The sequence below is a fragment of the Priapulus caudatus genome, unplaced genomic scaffold (assembly GCF_000485595.1).
Source record: "Priapulus caudatus unplaced genomic scaffold, Priapulus_caudatus-5.0.1 Scaffold101, whole genome shotgun sequence".
Classification (NCBI taxonomy): domain Eukaryota; kingdom Metazoa; phylum Priapulida; class Priapulimorpha; order Priapulimorphida; family Priapulidae; genus Priapulus; species Priapulus caudatus.
In genome coordinates, this window is record NW_014577162.1 from 302,152 (window position 1) to 316,628 (window position 14,477).

Consider the following 14,477-nt stretch of genomic DNA (forward strand, 5'->3'; position numbering starts at 1 on the left):
TTCGCGTGCGGCAGCCACGGACAGAACGCCGCGCTAATAGCAGGAAGCGAGCGAGTGAAAATCCCGGCGCTTCAGCGCGGCACGCGTCGCCGATTAGCGTGCGTGCGTGCGTGCGTGCGTGCGTGCGTGCGTGCGCTGCTGCGGCTTACCTCTCCCTGCGTGACGATGCGGCTCACTGTGTACGTCTCGCCGTCTTTCTGCACGAACGTCTTACGATCCAGCGGATTGCTGTCGAGCTGGAAAGAGCGACGAGGCGGGGGCGAATGACGGCGCGTCGAGAAGTGCGCCCAGAAGACGCGCGCGCGCGCGAGCGTGGGTTTACTGATTTCTCCAGTTCTTTTGCGAGTCATTTTACTGCATTTTCGTAGCCGGAGCCGCGTGTGGGTGGCCACAAGCTCCGTGCAATTTTTCGGAAAATGACATGCGTTTAACAATCGTACAAAGAGCAATGTACAAATCACTCACGGGTGATTACATTCTCTATACAGTGCAACATAATATTTCACCCACTGTAATAAATTAGAGTATTACGCATTATACTACCCAACAATATAGATATATGGGATCGTGCCTATGCGATATCGTAGCCATGCACGCGATGTTCTACTGATATGTGATTATATGATATGAGATCGTACTAACAGGCAACTATACAAACACGAAATAGCAGTGGTAATGAAATGCAATTTCGCGATAGAAAATGAAACGGAAAGCTACGGATTGAGCGTCTAACCTTGACGTATTCATGATGCTCCTGATCTAGCGTTTGCAGAGAGGCGGTTACATAAGCTATAATGGACGTACCACACGGCACACCCGCTATCATCCCATGACTGTTCGCATGTATCAAGTAGCAGTCCTGCAAACACAATAACATAAACGCTTACTCAATTTTGACCCCGATATAATATCTAAGGAGTAACAAAAATTCACCACTTTTCAGAAAAATTTGTCCACCCTGAATAAATGCACACGCAAAGATGCACACGCACACATATACACACGCGCACGCAGTGCATACACGCACACGCGCGGGTATCTATTAGGTGTAAGTGCGATTTAAAAACATTGATAATTATCATCGAGACGCTTTCACCGCGAGCCGTCTCCGTTGCTCAGCTCTCGTTATTGCACGCAGCGACCCTCTCCCAGAATCCCACCGGCGCCCCCTGCTCCGGCGGCCGCCACCACCCTACCTCGGTGGCGCCCCCTGCTCCGGCGGCCGCCACCACCCTACCTCGGTGGCGCCCCCTCCTCCGGCGGCCGCCCCCACCCTACCTCGGTGGCGCCCCCTGCTCCGGCGGCCGCCCCCACCCTACTTCGGTGGCGCCCTCAGGGGGTTGTCGGGGTATTTGTGGCAGAACGAGGCGTAGTAGTCGGCGGCAAACGCGAATACGTCTCGCGGCTTGCGCAGCAGCAGGAACTGCAGGAAGTCGGCGAGGATTGCCTTCAGCTCGGGATGGCGGCGCATGTACACTCCGTGGTCGGCCTTCAGCTGTTCCTGTAACGACGGAGAAGAGAACGCGAGCAGTCGCATTTACATCTCGTCGCGCGTCCGTCGCGCGTCGCCGGCGCCCCCTGGTGGAGCTTTTTAGCACGCTGATCGCTAAATTTGTGCAAACGCCAAATTTGGCACACGTTTGCTGCGTGAGATGCTATATACAATGAGGAAACATGTGGACCCCAACGAAATGCCTATACATCTCGTTCGCTCTCACTTACACGCAGCCCTGTTCGCGTGACTTCCTTCCTTCTCCACTTTTGACAGTGACAGTACGTACTATCACACTATGATTGGTTCACGTAAGTGCTGCCGATTGGCTGGCGGTACATAGTTGGCGCATGTAAATCCAAGCACCGGTGACACTCAAATTAATGTACGAGCATGCACAGGCAGGTTATATATACGAGTGTTAACGATGTGTAATGTTGTTGTGCGTTTTTGTTGTGCCATGCTGCCGTTCAGCGCATTTTGCTTGGATGGACTGACGCAGGACGGCTACACAGAAACACAGCGAATCTCCCAATCAAGTCTATTTCTCAGTATGTGTAGCTTTCTAAAAAATCTACAGCATCTTTAGACACAGTAATTGGGCTTAAACATCCATAAATTTATGCATATTCTTCTGAACATGTCTTAATTAATTCATGTCACCTGTGTTATGTTGGCGTTAGACACCTGAAGCCAATTAGTGCCACTTATGCAAATTAATGTCACTATGAGTGGGAAGAATCAAACCTAATTCAGGTGTGACAGGACATTGTGTAAAATTTGGGAAATAGCCTAGGAGCAGAGGAAGGTATTGGGCTCAAGAAATTTCAAATGCATTTCTGAAATTCTTCTAAGGCAAACTGAAATATTTGCTCTAATTATTATTGTTGTTTTAGATCAGGCTACACTATGGTACGCTATCAATTATACAGTAATACACCGCATAACAAGTAATGTATTTGAGAAGAAAAACGTGAAATTCCCTAATGTCAATCAAGCTTCCCATGGGCTTCTTTTACATAATTGAATATGCACTCCTATGGAAATTTTTTCAAAAAAAGTTGGCAATACCCCGGTCGCTTCTAATGCAAGCATAGTTATTAATCCAAGGAAACATTTCAAGTCAAGCACATATATTGATTATTTAATAGTGTAAAACATGAAAATACTGGGAGGGAAACCAGGAAGAGAAGGAGAGTTCAGAATAAGAATTAGCATCTGGCGTATGCTAGACATGCAGTGATTGCAGGGGCATGCATCATGTGCACTGCAAGTGAAGGTATCAGGGAAAGCTATCAGGCAGGGCAGGCACCCTATCAGGGCAAGAAGCTAGCTAACGGGCTAGCAGCACACTTCCAAGCTGGCCCGCTCGACTTTTTTGCCAGTGGGCTGTAAATTTATTACATTGATTTTATTGGTGATGAGGGATTATTGGAGAAAAACGCAATCATTTATTTGAAAAGTTCTGTAAGGTCGAATTTACGTAACATATGCACAGCCAAATGGAGAAGAAGAAGAAACGACGAAACGCGATACGCTAACGTCATACCTTTTTGTCGAGAAAATTAGACTTCATCTGTAAATCGCTTTCCCATTCCAGCGGTTTTTTCGTAACCCCCAAAGCACCCTCTGGAACATAAGATTGCCACCATTAAATCTCGCACCTCCGCTCGAAAGAACGTGAAAGACTTCGAAGGTAAATCGAAGTCGACGTCCGACTGCATGCAGTATGTAAGGCGGCTACTAATACGCAGCACGTGAGGAACGCGGGATATATTCCAATTACGACACTACTCCATTGCGCATTAGAAACGAGTGTACACTGCCAGTTCACGGACTCCCCTAGTGCTAGGGGAATGCAGGCGTATATACGCAAACGAAATCAAATCAATAGGACGCACGGAAATTTGCCGACAACAGCTAGGCAGCTCACGTGTTATTAACGTGCGGTAATTACTGGGTACGATGCTGGTTTGTTGCATAAAGCGTAAGTGAGAGCCGAGTTTGTCACGCGATGAGCAGCAAAGCCTACCTAATTGACTATACGGTGGTATTCCTATAAGCTTCATGGACACAGGCGAACCGACTTGTAACCTGTATGCTAGATGCCTGAAAATAGAGCGAACGTTGTACAGTCACTGAGCTATGTTCCACATACATGAGCCAATCTCTAGTTTAACGCAGGCTTGTCACACTGCTTAATGTCTCATCATCTCCTTTGCTTTTTCATCATCCTCGATTATAAGGTTCGGCAGTAAAAATTTGTCGATAATTTCTGGTAATGTTTAATTCTCACCAATTGAATCCCACAAAGAAATCACTGATTAGACATGAAAAATGCAAAACTTAATAATCTTGTAATGCCAGAATAATTTCACGTTAGAAGTAAAACAATTTTCATGCAGTTATTGATGTACGTGAGTAGAGTTTTCAATTATAAAATCATCAGACTCGTGTAAAATCACAGGACGTACGTATATGGCTGCTGTATATGTAACAAATATATATGCAACATAGAAAACCGCTGTATATACGTAACAAATATATATGTAGCATACACAGCCGCTGTATATATACATAACAAATATACATGTAACATACACAGCCACTGTAAACAGCCTCAGCAGTCAGCCCTGAGACAGCCTCAGCAGTCAGCCCTGAGACAACCTCAGCAGTCAGCCCTGAGACAACCTCATCAATCAGCCCCGAGACAGCCTCAGCAGTCAGCCCTGAGACAGCCTCAGCAGTCAGCCCCGAGACAACCTCAGCAGTCAGCCCTGAGACAACCTCAGCAGTCAGCCCTGAGACATAGCAGCCAGCCCTGAGACATAGCAGCCAGCTCTGAGACACCTCTGCAGCCAGCCCTGAGACATAGCAGCCAGCCATGAGACAGCCTCAGCACCAGCAGTCAGCCTTGAGAGAGCCTATATGCTGTCACGCTGTAGCCGCACACAGTAGAAGCCATCACACAGTCGGGAGCGAAACGCGAGAATCTGCGATCGAAGCAGATTAACTTCATAACCTAGCCTGCTAAAGCAATTAGCGGTTTAAACATGACATCATTATGCTCTCAGTTGTCAGCAGTGATCCCCAGCGTTGCTGTTGTGTGTAGATCACCGCCTCCCAAACCCCCTACTTCGCCACGCCAAAATCAATACATTTATTTTAATTAGGAGCTGTTGTTCCGGTGCGGTGTTAAATTGAAAGACAAAAAAGTTGCCAAAAACTCGACTATGGGTAAAATGAAAGAAAAGCAACTTTGGTATTTCCTTCCGACCTTCTATAATCAGATGAAAATGACAAGATGCTTTTACTTCATTTTACCATACCATTTTTTTTGCAATTCCTAAACAAAACAAAGTTAATTCCTCGATCAATTATAATACAATATTGTTATCTGTCACACGGATGTTTGTCTTTCATAAAATGAGTTATCATATATATATATATATATATATATTCATAATTAAAAATGCAAAATTTAGGCATCTGTCATGAACTCAAAGCTTCTTGTTACGATGGGATTTGTGTTCCTCGTAACGAGAAAGGCCTGCTTTAATCTCGTGGCAAATCGACCATCAACTGCCATCACAAAACTGTTAGTTCTTCTTCTATTTATCCTAAACGTAATTAATTTGATATGAAAATATTGAAGACATTGGAATTGGGGGGGGGGATATATATAATCAGAAGATATATTGAGAATATTGATAGACTCCTAATATAATGGTTTCACATATATGAAGTGAAATGAGTGTGGCGTCATAAATCGGGATGAGTGCTCGTACTGCATGGTTTCCTTTAACAGACATTCGCAGTAAATCAGGGTAGTAGTAAGGCCGGCACGTACCTGTGAATGGCGTGTAGTTGGTTCGACACATATCGTAAACTCTCCCAGCTCCTTTCCTTGCTCCGAGAACGTCACTAAGGAATCTGTGTAGGTTAACCCGGATACCTCTGCTGGATCTTCAAAAGAATAGACATACATAACCTTGATGAAATATTTCGGTGCTTCAACATTATCTGGAGTTATATTTATTGACGACGTAGATAAAGAGAAACAGTACAAAATCAAAAAAAGGCTATCAGTTTTTTCCCGATGAGCACCAGCAGCTGACGATGAACGTGGGCTACTCCACATTCTAATGTCACTAACTTCACCTTGTTGTTGTTTTTTCCCCAAATAGTCGAGAAAAATTCGACTTCTATAGCCAAAAATTTGTTGTCTTTTTTGTACTAAATTCAGTGCAATATTCGATTACTATGCATGATTTTGATCCTCATTTAAACAATAAGGGAGCATGCACGCGTCCACGCACCTCCCTAAGTGGGCGGTGCAATTGATTTTCGCAATACTGATATCTACCCTAAATATAACTGAAAAGGCCGCTAAAACACAACATAATATCATAAATATATATATATAATTTATATGGCCATATCTTTCATATCTTCACACTTATACTCATAGCCATAGTTTCAATACCAATAGACTTTTTAGTAGCACTGCAACAATAACCAACATATAATTAACGTAACTGATTGTAACTTGGTATCACGTCTACATTGATACACTCATCGCATTCAGTACATGCTGACGTTGATACGCATATCGCATGCTGACGTTGCAGTTTCACAACGAAAATTATAACGACGACTGAGAAAAATGGTTAACAATTTTCTGTACTGCATCATCAAATAATTTATCCCCACTATGCTACGTGTTCAGCCAATCTAGAATACTGATTTCACACCTACCTACCTACCTGCCAATCTAATTCTGGCACGAGTTACGGCAAAATAATACATAAAGGGTTCCTCAAGAATTACAGTCTCAGCGGGAATCTGCCGATAATTTGATAGGGAACGGTGCATGGATGCATTGAGAGTATAGATATAGTTTGCAATTCAGCATGCTTACGGGAAGAACAAAAGTGATTGCCGCCATTGTTGATTCTATACGGCTCATGTTTTAATCTCTCCATTATAAATAACCAGTCAAAACATCGCAGCAATCGCGGAGCTCCGATTATACTCGACTAATTAGTTAAAGGGAAATAAATAACAATCACACATTCTCCAACTTCATTTACATGCGTTGTGAGCACGCGGATATGTAAATGAATGCAGTGATTAACAAAATGGTGCAATAGGCTGACAACAAAAATATCTAAACAAAGCACTTTCTGGAAGTTACTGTCAGTTATAAGACTCCAGAAGTCAGTCCTTCGACAGGATTAGCAGTCATGAGACAATGTAGCCAGACCTGCGACATGGTAGTTAGTACTGAGACATACTAGTCAGAACTGAGACATGGTAGTCAGTACTAAGACATACTAGTCAGAACTGAGACATGGTAGTCAGTACTAAGACATACTAGTCAGAACTGAGACATTGCAGTCAGTACTGTGACATAGCAGTGAGTCCCGAGACAACCTCAGCAGTCAACCCTGATACAGCCTCATCAAACAGCCCTGAGACAACCTCAGCAGTCAACCTTAATTGATACAGCCTCAGCAGTCAATCCTGATACAGCCTCATCAAACAGCCCTGAGACAACCTCAGCAGTCAACCCTGATACAGCCTCATCAAACAGCCCTGAGACAACCTCAGCAGTCAACCTTAATTGATACAGCCTCAGCAGTCAATCCTGATACAGCCTCATCAAACAGCCCTGAGACAACCTCAGCAGTCAGCCCTGGGACAACCTCAGCAGCCAGCCCTGAGACAACCTCATCAATCAGACCTGAGACAACCTCAGCAGTCAACCCTGATACAGCCTCAGCAGTCAGCCCTGAGACAACCTCAGCAGTCAGCCCTGAGACAACCTCATCAATCAGCCCGCAGACAGCCTCAGCAGTCAGCCCTGAGACGAGCCTCAGCAGTCAGCCCCGCAGACACCTCAGCAGTCAGCCCTCAGACACTGCAGCAGTCAGCCCTGCAGACTGAGCAGCGCAGCCCTGAGACATAGCAGCCAGCCTCTGAGACACCTCTGCAGCCAGCCCTGAGACATAGCAGCCAAGCCATGAGACAGCCTCAGCACCAGCAGTCAGCCTTGAAGAGAGGCCTATATGCTGTCACGCTGTAGCCGGCACACAGTAGAAGCCATCACACAAGTCGGGGAGCGAAACGCGAGAATCTGCGATCGAAGCAGATAACTTCATAACCTTAGCCTGCTAAAGCAATTAGCGGTTAAACATGACATCATTATGCTCTCAGTGTCAGCAGTGATCCCAGCGTTGCCTCTTGTGTGTAGATCACCGCCTCCCAAACCCCCTACTTCCCACGCCAAAATCAATACATTTATTTTAATTAGGAGCTGTTGTTCCGGTGCGGTGTTAAATTGAAAGGCAAAAAAGTTGGCCAAAAACTCGACTAGGGTAAAATGAAGAAAAAGACTTTTATTTCTTCCGACCTTCTATAATCAGATGAAATGCACAGATGCTTTTACTTCATTTTACCATGCCATTTTTTTGTCAATTCCTAAAACAAAACAAAGTGTAATTCCTCGATCAATTATAATACAATATTGTTATCTGTCACACGGATGTGTCTGTCATTAAAAAGAGTTATCATATATATATATATATATATATATTCATAATTAAAATGCAAAATTAGCACTGCATGCATAACTCAAGCTTCTTTGTACGATGGGATTTTGTTCCTCGTAACGAGAAAGGCCTGCTTAATCTCTGGCAAATCGACATCAACTGCCATCACAAAACTGTTAGTTCTTCTTCTATTTTATCCTAAACTAATTAATTTATATGAAAATATGAAGACATTGGAATTGGGGGGGGCGAGGCTTCACGATTATAGGTTATATTTTTTTTTTGATAAACGCTTTGTAGGAGTGACAGGTAAACGGGTCGAATCTAATATCTATACTTAATGTGAATGTATGATGCTGTTTGTTGTGTCTGGTTCTCAATCGCAAATCAATATCGCAGCACTCTGAAATATCCAAGGACGTTCAGTAGGGTAAATTTCTGATGGGGCTGAAGTGTGGCATGGGCACATTGATTGACCTCCAAGTGTCATCTAAGCAAAAAAACACACGAAACAAGTGCCGCGCGGAGCGCACAGCGCTCATCTAACGGTCTACAAGCGTGACTCGTTTGTGTCGGGGTAGTGGTGCGATTCTTAATGTAAACCCTGTGTAGTCCCAAAGCTTGTTGCACATACACGCCCGAATATCTATTGGGTTGGTGGAATGCACAGGCGAGGCGTATAGCGAACCTTCTCAAAGGAAGTTTGTTGGGCATCGTATGAAAGGTTGCCACGGGATGGCGCGTTACGTTTAAGTGTCTTCACATTTAAAGATGGCAAGCTCCCATCTTAGTAGTAGCAACAAACTATTGCAAAGACAGCTGAATAGTGTAATGCACTCTATCCATTTACCTGACGCAAGCCTACAGGCTGCATAGAGACTCCCACCTGTAACTAATTAAACGCAGGCCAAAAACTACCAGCAGTGCCAGCCACCACCGATGCCACTGGCACGTGGCGCACTGGCAGTGCGCCATACGTTAACAGTAAAATACTGACAGCTCACAAGAATGCCATAAAATTATAGATCTTAGAGAGCATAAACCTTCTTCAACCAAATTTAGCTTTTGAAATTTCACTGTGAATTGTAGCCTCGTACATCCAGCATTATAGATTCTAGCTACGCAAAACCCGCGCAGTCAAATTCTGTCTAACAGACAGTAAACTAAATCCATGTATAACCCTCTCATCTGAGAGGTCAAAAGGTTACTCCGACACTGTACTCTTACGGCGCAGGGGGGTAGTTCAGCAGAAGGACATTCGGATGCGCTCTTCAAAAAGCCATAAAAAGCTAGGTCACCCTTGAAACCAAAACAAGTTTTCAATCGCTCCGTCAGACCATTTGTTCCTCAGAGAAAATCGTCTAAAATCTGCCCTGTGCCCATTTTTGGACTTTGACCTCAATTGCGCACAGTGATGGCTCTGTCGTACGCATGATCTAGTAAACCGACTGATCACACCTATCGATGCCGTGTAGGATTTGGTGCCCCAATTCATGCCATGTCCTTCGCCTAATACCTTAAGTGTAAGATGTGAATGTTCCCCCTTCGTTTACAGCCTCTTGACCTTGACCTTGACTCCCTAGCTTCGACATCCCAACTCGTTTTGGACTGATCCCGCCCCCGGATGTGGGCGGGCGAATAGTATGGTACGTACGTCGACGGTAAGATATCCCACCAACGCATCACCGCTCGCATGCCCAACTGTTGGACGGACGGCACACGACGCACGGCACGACGGACGGACGGACGGACGGGACGTAACGATCGTTGTCCGATTCTACAAAGCTGCATCTACTATGTCAGAAATGAGCTAAAACGGAAACAAATAAAACGGCGCCCTGGAGCTACAGATTCAAAGTCAAAACACTTCCAAACGGGAGTATTCAGCTATTACTGACTACCTGAGAAAACAGTTAGATAATAAAATAATAAACAGATAGATAGATAGCTACATAGTTAGATAGATAGATAAGATAGATAGATGTGATAAGCTAGATAGATGATAGATAGAAGGCATAAAACATAGATAATAAGATAGATAGCATAGATAATAGATAGAATAGATAGAATAGATAGATAGATAGATAATAGATAAGAAAGATAGATAGATAGATAGCATAGATAGATAGATAGATAGATAGCAAGATAGATAGTATATTTATTGGGGGGTATTTTTCTTTCACACAACGTGGTCACAACTGACCCGTCTTTATTTGGCCGGGCGCAGCCCGCCGGGTATCCTGCCATACTAGGCTGCAATCGGTACGTGAATACCTGCGACTCATCCGCAGACATATCTCCCCTAGAATGTACGCGCGTCTGATCAAAAGTTAAGAAAGTAGCTGATAAACAATACAACCATCTAGATTATACCGCTAGGCATTGCTAGTTTAGTATCGTAAGTATGTGTAGGGTAGCGAATGAGGTTCTTCATTGTTGCTGTGAGTCGGGCGTGAGCTAGCGGCACAACAAATTTCGGCACATACGCCAGTGCCAATATCGAATTTGCTACAAAATTACACTTTCTATTAGTATTAGTATAAAGTGTAGGAATGGCCGTGAAATGATGTATAGCTATTGCATCCTTTCTATTGCCCACTTATTTTGAGCAGTAACGAGAAGAATTAGACGCCAAATTACTTAATCTTAAAATAATCGCACGTGTAAATAAAATACATCGCATATAGCCTGCTGTGTAAATGCCATTTTCCTTAAGAAGCTGTTCGAATAAAGTAATTACACATAAAGCCGCGTTCACAGCGGAGCAAGAAATTCGGTATTTAGCGTCACACTAGGCAAAATGCCCGTCAAGAAATACGGATCTAGAACAGATCCGGTGATTGATGTAAATACGGATGCTTACAAGGACCCCGAATAATTTCCGTCGCTGAGAAATACCGGATCTTCTTGGACCGCGGCATTTCCTACATGTATACGCCTAAATACGCGGATTTCTGAAGCGCGCGTATTTTATTAGACTGGTCGCGCTCGACAGTTCCAGGTGGAGCGAGTGGGGAACTGTCGAGCGGTCGTCGACAGTTCTACGTATTTTATCGCAGTTGCGTTGCGCATTGCATTGTTATTCGCATTGTCCCTTGATTGTTTAAAGCAACGCTCGCCAGCTCCAGCTCGCCAAATACGCGCATTTCTGGAGCCGCGATATCAGCGTGCTGAACGCTCGCCGACGTATTGTCTAATTCGGATTCGCAAATACCGTATTTCATAAATACGAGGTCTCGTGTGAACGAGGCTATAAACGGCGAACGCGTTGGAGCAGAAATTTCATCTTGCAATTTTGCAACTTGAGTGACAATCGTCAAAATCTTACCAAATACCTGTGAAACATGCAATATTTTATCTGCTATACTTTCCCTATCATCCCCATGACCGTGCTTAGAACGCTATACACATCGTAAAGGTTTACATAATTTTATTCTCGATATACGACGCGTGCATGAACTGACGGACCAATGTCAGCCATACGAAGACGTAAAATATCAAGTGAACAAACTTCCATGCAAATGAACCGCATGCCTGTATAAGGAGGAAATGGTTTGCATCTGCTACACTATTATTCATGATCATGTAAAGTTTATCCCCTGTGTGACCCGCGTAGCGAAGCGTTGTAGCCTACGTGGACATAAAATATACGCAGAAATACCATAAGGCATGGTATACCAATTGAACAAACTAAAATGCAAAGAACCGCATGCCTGTCTGACGTGATCTCACATACATTATGTATCGTTTCAGAAACGAATGATTTTAGCGCTGAATTTATTTCGTAAGAATCGCCAATAATAATGAATTTATTTCCCAAGAGTGACGCATGCAGAACTGAGTACCGCTGACAAACTCAGGGAGAGACTAGTGGCTCGATCGCGGTCACAAGAAACATGTATCCTGCACAGATATGCCTAATTGACCCCCTGTCTCCTAAGTGTACGTGAAACCCTAATAAGGGGGTTCGCTGCGCAAGAACGGATTCTCTTTTCATGCGCCAAAAGCTTTTAGTGGGTTTTCCCACTAATATGATATTTCGGTCCACGGACAACGTATTGCTACGCGTGTCACACAGGTGATCAACTTTGCATGATCATGAATAGTAGTGTAGTATATGCACACTATTTCCCCGTATATGGGGTTCACAGTCAAGCTTAGCAGTGAGCAGCAGCAGTGTCTGCTGACACAGTGCTAACAAACACCATGATATATCTGTACACTATATATATATATCAAGAGAAGATAATATAACATCACAATGACATGATAACATAACATGTTATATTATCTACTCTTGATATATATATATATACGAACATGTTCCTACAAGATATATAGGAACATGTTCGTGCAAAAACCGTACACAACAAACCAAGCCATTCCATCGAAACGTGTAAATTAAGAGTAAACAGTAGTGACTGACACTCAAGAGAATTTCCCGTATTTACGTATTCGCGTGTTTCGGCTAAATGTCAAGATTGAGATAACGGGGAAACAAGTGATAATTTCCTTTTATTTGCTCATAATGTTTCTAACGTAAATCATTTTAACCACCGAAAAACGGTCACGACTATCATTAGAATGTTGGAAAATGGCAATTATTTGTCTGATACAAACTTTGAAGGGTTTTCACAGAAAAACGCGTGGCTGTTGAAGTTGATTGCACGGAAACGAAATCACGCCACGTTTACAAATAACGGAAGAACGCAAAAACGGCTGTATGGAAGAAGCACATTCGCTTTTCTTTCAAACAGTCTAGGTGACTCATTTACGACTTCAGAGACTCGAATGACAACCCTAACTAGTACAGATGTAAGCGAAAATCCTGACCACAGAACACACGTTCTATATACGTGTACTACAATATGGCGGTGCTGGTGTCACGTCTGTCACGTCACTAACGTGCCAAGTACGGCAAGAGATCCCCCTTCCACTAAGGCAAAACAAACTTAGGTTAAATATTACTCAGTGGCTATACGCGTCCGGTCATCCATTACAAAGCTCAGCACAGATTCCCAAATCTATATCACGATTAGGCCATGCCCCCTTTCAAATCGTTCATTTTACTGGATTTACTATTGCTTCAAAAGTTACAAAAACACATTTTCTTTGATAAAATACCTAAAGGTAAGCAATATTATGGTAAAAACCTATTGTTTATTGTTTTTTACTGAAAACATATAGTTGGGTTCACATAAGAAATATATGACCGGACGCGTAGCCACGGCCTAAATATTATCTAGTACGTACCCGAATCGAATGTCGGACCCCCGTGTGAAAGCAAACTGCAATAACCGGGTACCCTTTTTTGGCCCTGCGACAAGGTTATGAACTGAAATGTCGCGTGGCCTCTCACATTGTTTGCTATGTTTGCTCGGGCTAGGTGGTTGAAAACTGGAAAATTTGCCGTGACAGAGCAATCGAGATACACGCTGCCCGGTCACAATACTGGTTATTTCTTACAAGAATCTTTGAACAAGGATCCATTACGCACGGCCGCTACACAGCCGCAAGCGCGCACACACCTTACAGATAACACGTGTATGTACGATGTATAGATATATTGCTGCGTATTCGCAAGCACGGCTTCGAGATTTTTCCTCAGCGTCCTCCCCTCAGGATAATTGCTGGCAGCGCGCGACAGGCACACGGTGTTATTAAAGTTAATCTGCTTACGTGAATACACGTGCGCAGCTTACGTATTTGGCAATAACTATGCTAGAACTAGAACTAGAATGCTAACTATGACGGACCCCGTCTAGTTACACGCTCACGCTACACTAACGTCACACGCTACACTAACGTCGTGTAGCGAACGTGATTCCGCGCCGAGTAAGCCGCGTATTTCAGTACGGTACTGAATAAGCCGCGTATATTTTTAGCGTGTGAACGCTCAAGTACGGTACTGAAATCCTCATGTGAACGCAGATATCAGAGTCGCGTTTCGCTGCAAGGTATACACGCAGCAGGTGCATACAATATAGTATAATACGATATACGATAATGGCAAAGGTGTGGTATGCGTGTTATTGTGCGTGTGAAGATGTGTGCGGCACGGGCACTGCAGCTGTGAATAACATAATGCTTAAAGCCTCACAATGCGCATCCAAACGCTAATTTCTACAGTACTAGACTAGCAAATACTTCGTGGCATGAATAATCACACTACCTTATGACAAAATAAACTCTAGTGCCTCCCATTTCACTGCGCGTTATCTTATAAAAGGTATTTGAAAATATCTCCACTGTTGTTCAAATTCTCCGATGTTGTTGACACGTTTGCGTTGCTCTGCCAGGCAACCGTCCAGCGGGTGTAGCTCAGCACCCTGTAGCAACATGTGACGTCACCAAACCAAGTCGATGCTATGTTGTTTGAAACAATTTAGCGTTGGCGCCTGATTACCTGATTTCGCACCTCTTTCTTGTTG

At 43.8% G+C, this 14,477-nt stretch overlaps 2 protein-coding genes across 2 annotated transcripts in view; both read right to left on the reverse strand.

Moving 5' to 3' along the window:
- Nucleotides 1-14,477, reverse strand: part of LOC106805126 (ciliogenesis-associated TTC17-interacting protein-like) — a 52,394-nt gene that overhangs the window by 9,593 nt on the left and 28,324 nt on the right. Inside the window, 3 exon segments of the mRNA XM_014806608.1 lie at nt 150-236; nt 734-859; nt 5,343-5,458. Of these exon segments, the coding sequence (XP_014662094.1) occupies nt 150-236; nt 734-859; nt 5,343-5,458 (329 nt within the window).
- LOC106805145 (ciliogenesis-associated TTC17-interacting protein-like) lies at nt 1,289-3,596 on the reverse strand. Its single transcript, XM_014806638.1, has 3 exons — nt 3,525-3,596; nt 3,042-3,121; nt 1,289-1,501 (listed from the first exon to the last, which is right to left on the reverse strand). Exons 1-3 carry the CDS (start codon nt 3,559-3,561, stop codon nt 1,316-1,318), a joined length of 303 nt encoding a protein of 100 aa, XP_014662124.1. The 5' UTR covers nt 3,562-3,596; the 3' UTR covers nt 1,289-1,315.

What these genes read in the sequence shown, in the direction of transcription:
- LOC106805145 (XM_014806638.1), bottom strand. Translation starts at nt 3,561, where the DNA reads ATGAAGCTTATAGGAATACCACCGTATAGTCAATTAG. An exon ending in ACCACCGTATAGTCAATTAG is followed by an intron (nt 3,122 to 3,524) that starts GTAGGCTTTGCT and finishes CTTATGTTCCAG; the next exon opens with AGGGTGCTTTGGGGGTTACG. An exon ending in CTAATTTTCTCGACAAAAAG is followed by an intron (nt 1,502 to 3,041) that starts GTATGACGTTAG and finishes CCGTCGTTACAG; the next exon opens with GAACAGCTGAAGGCCGACCA.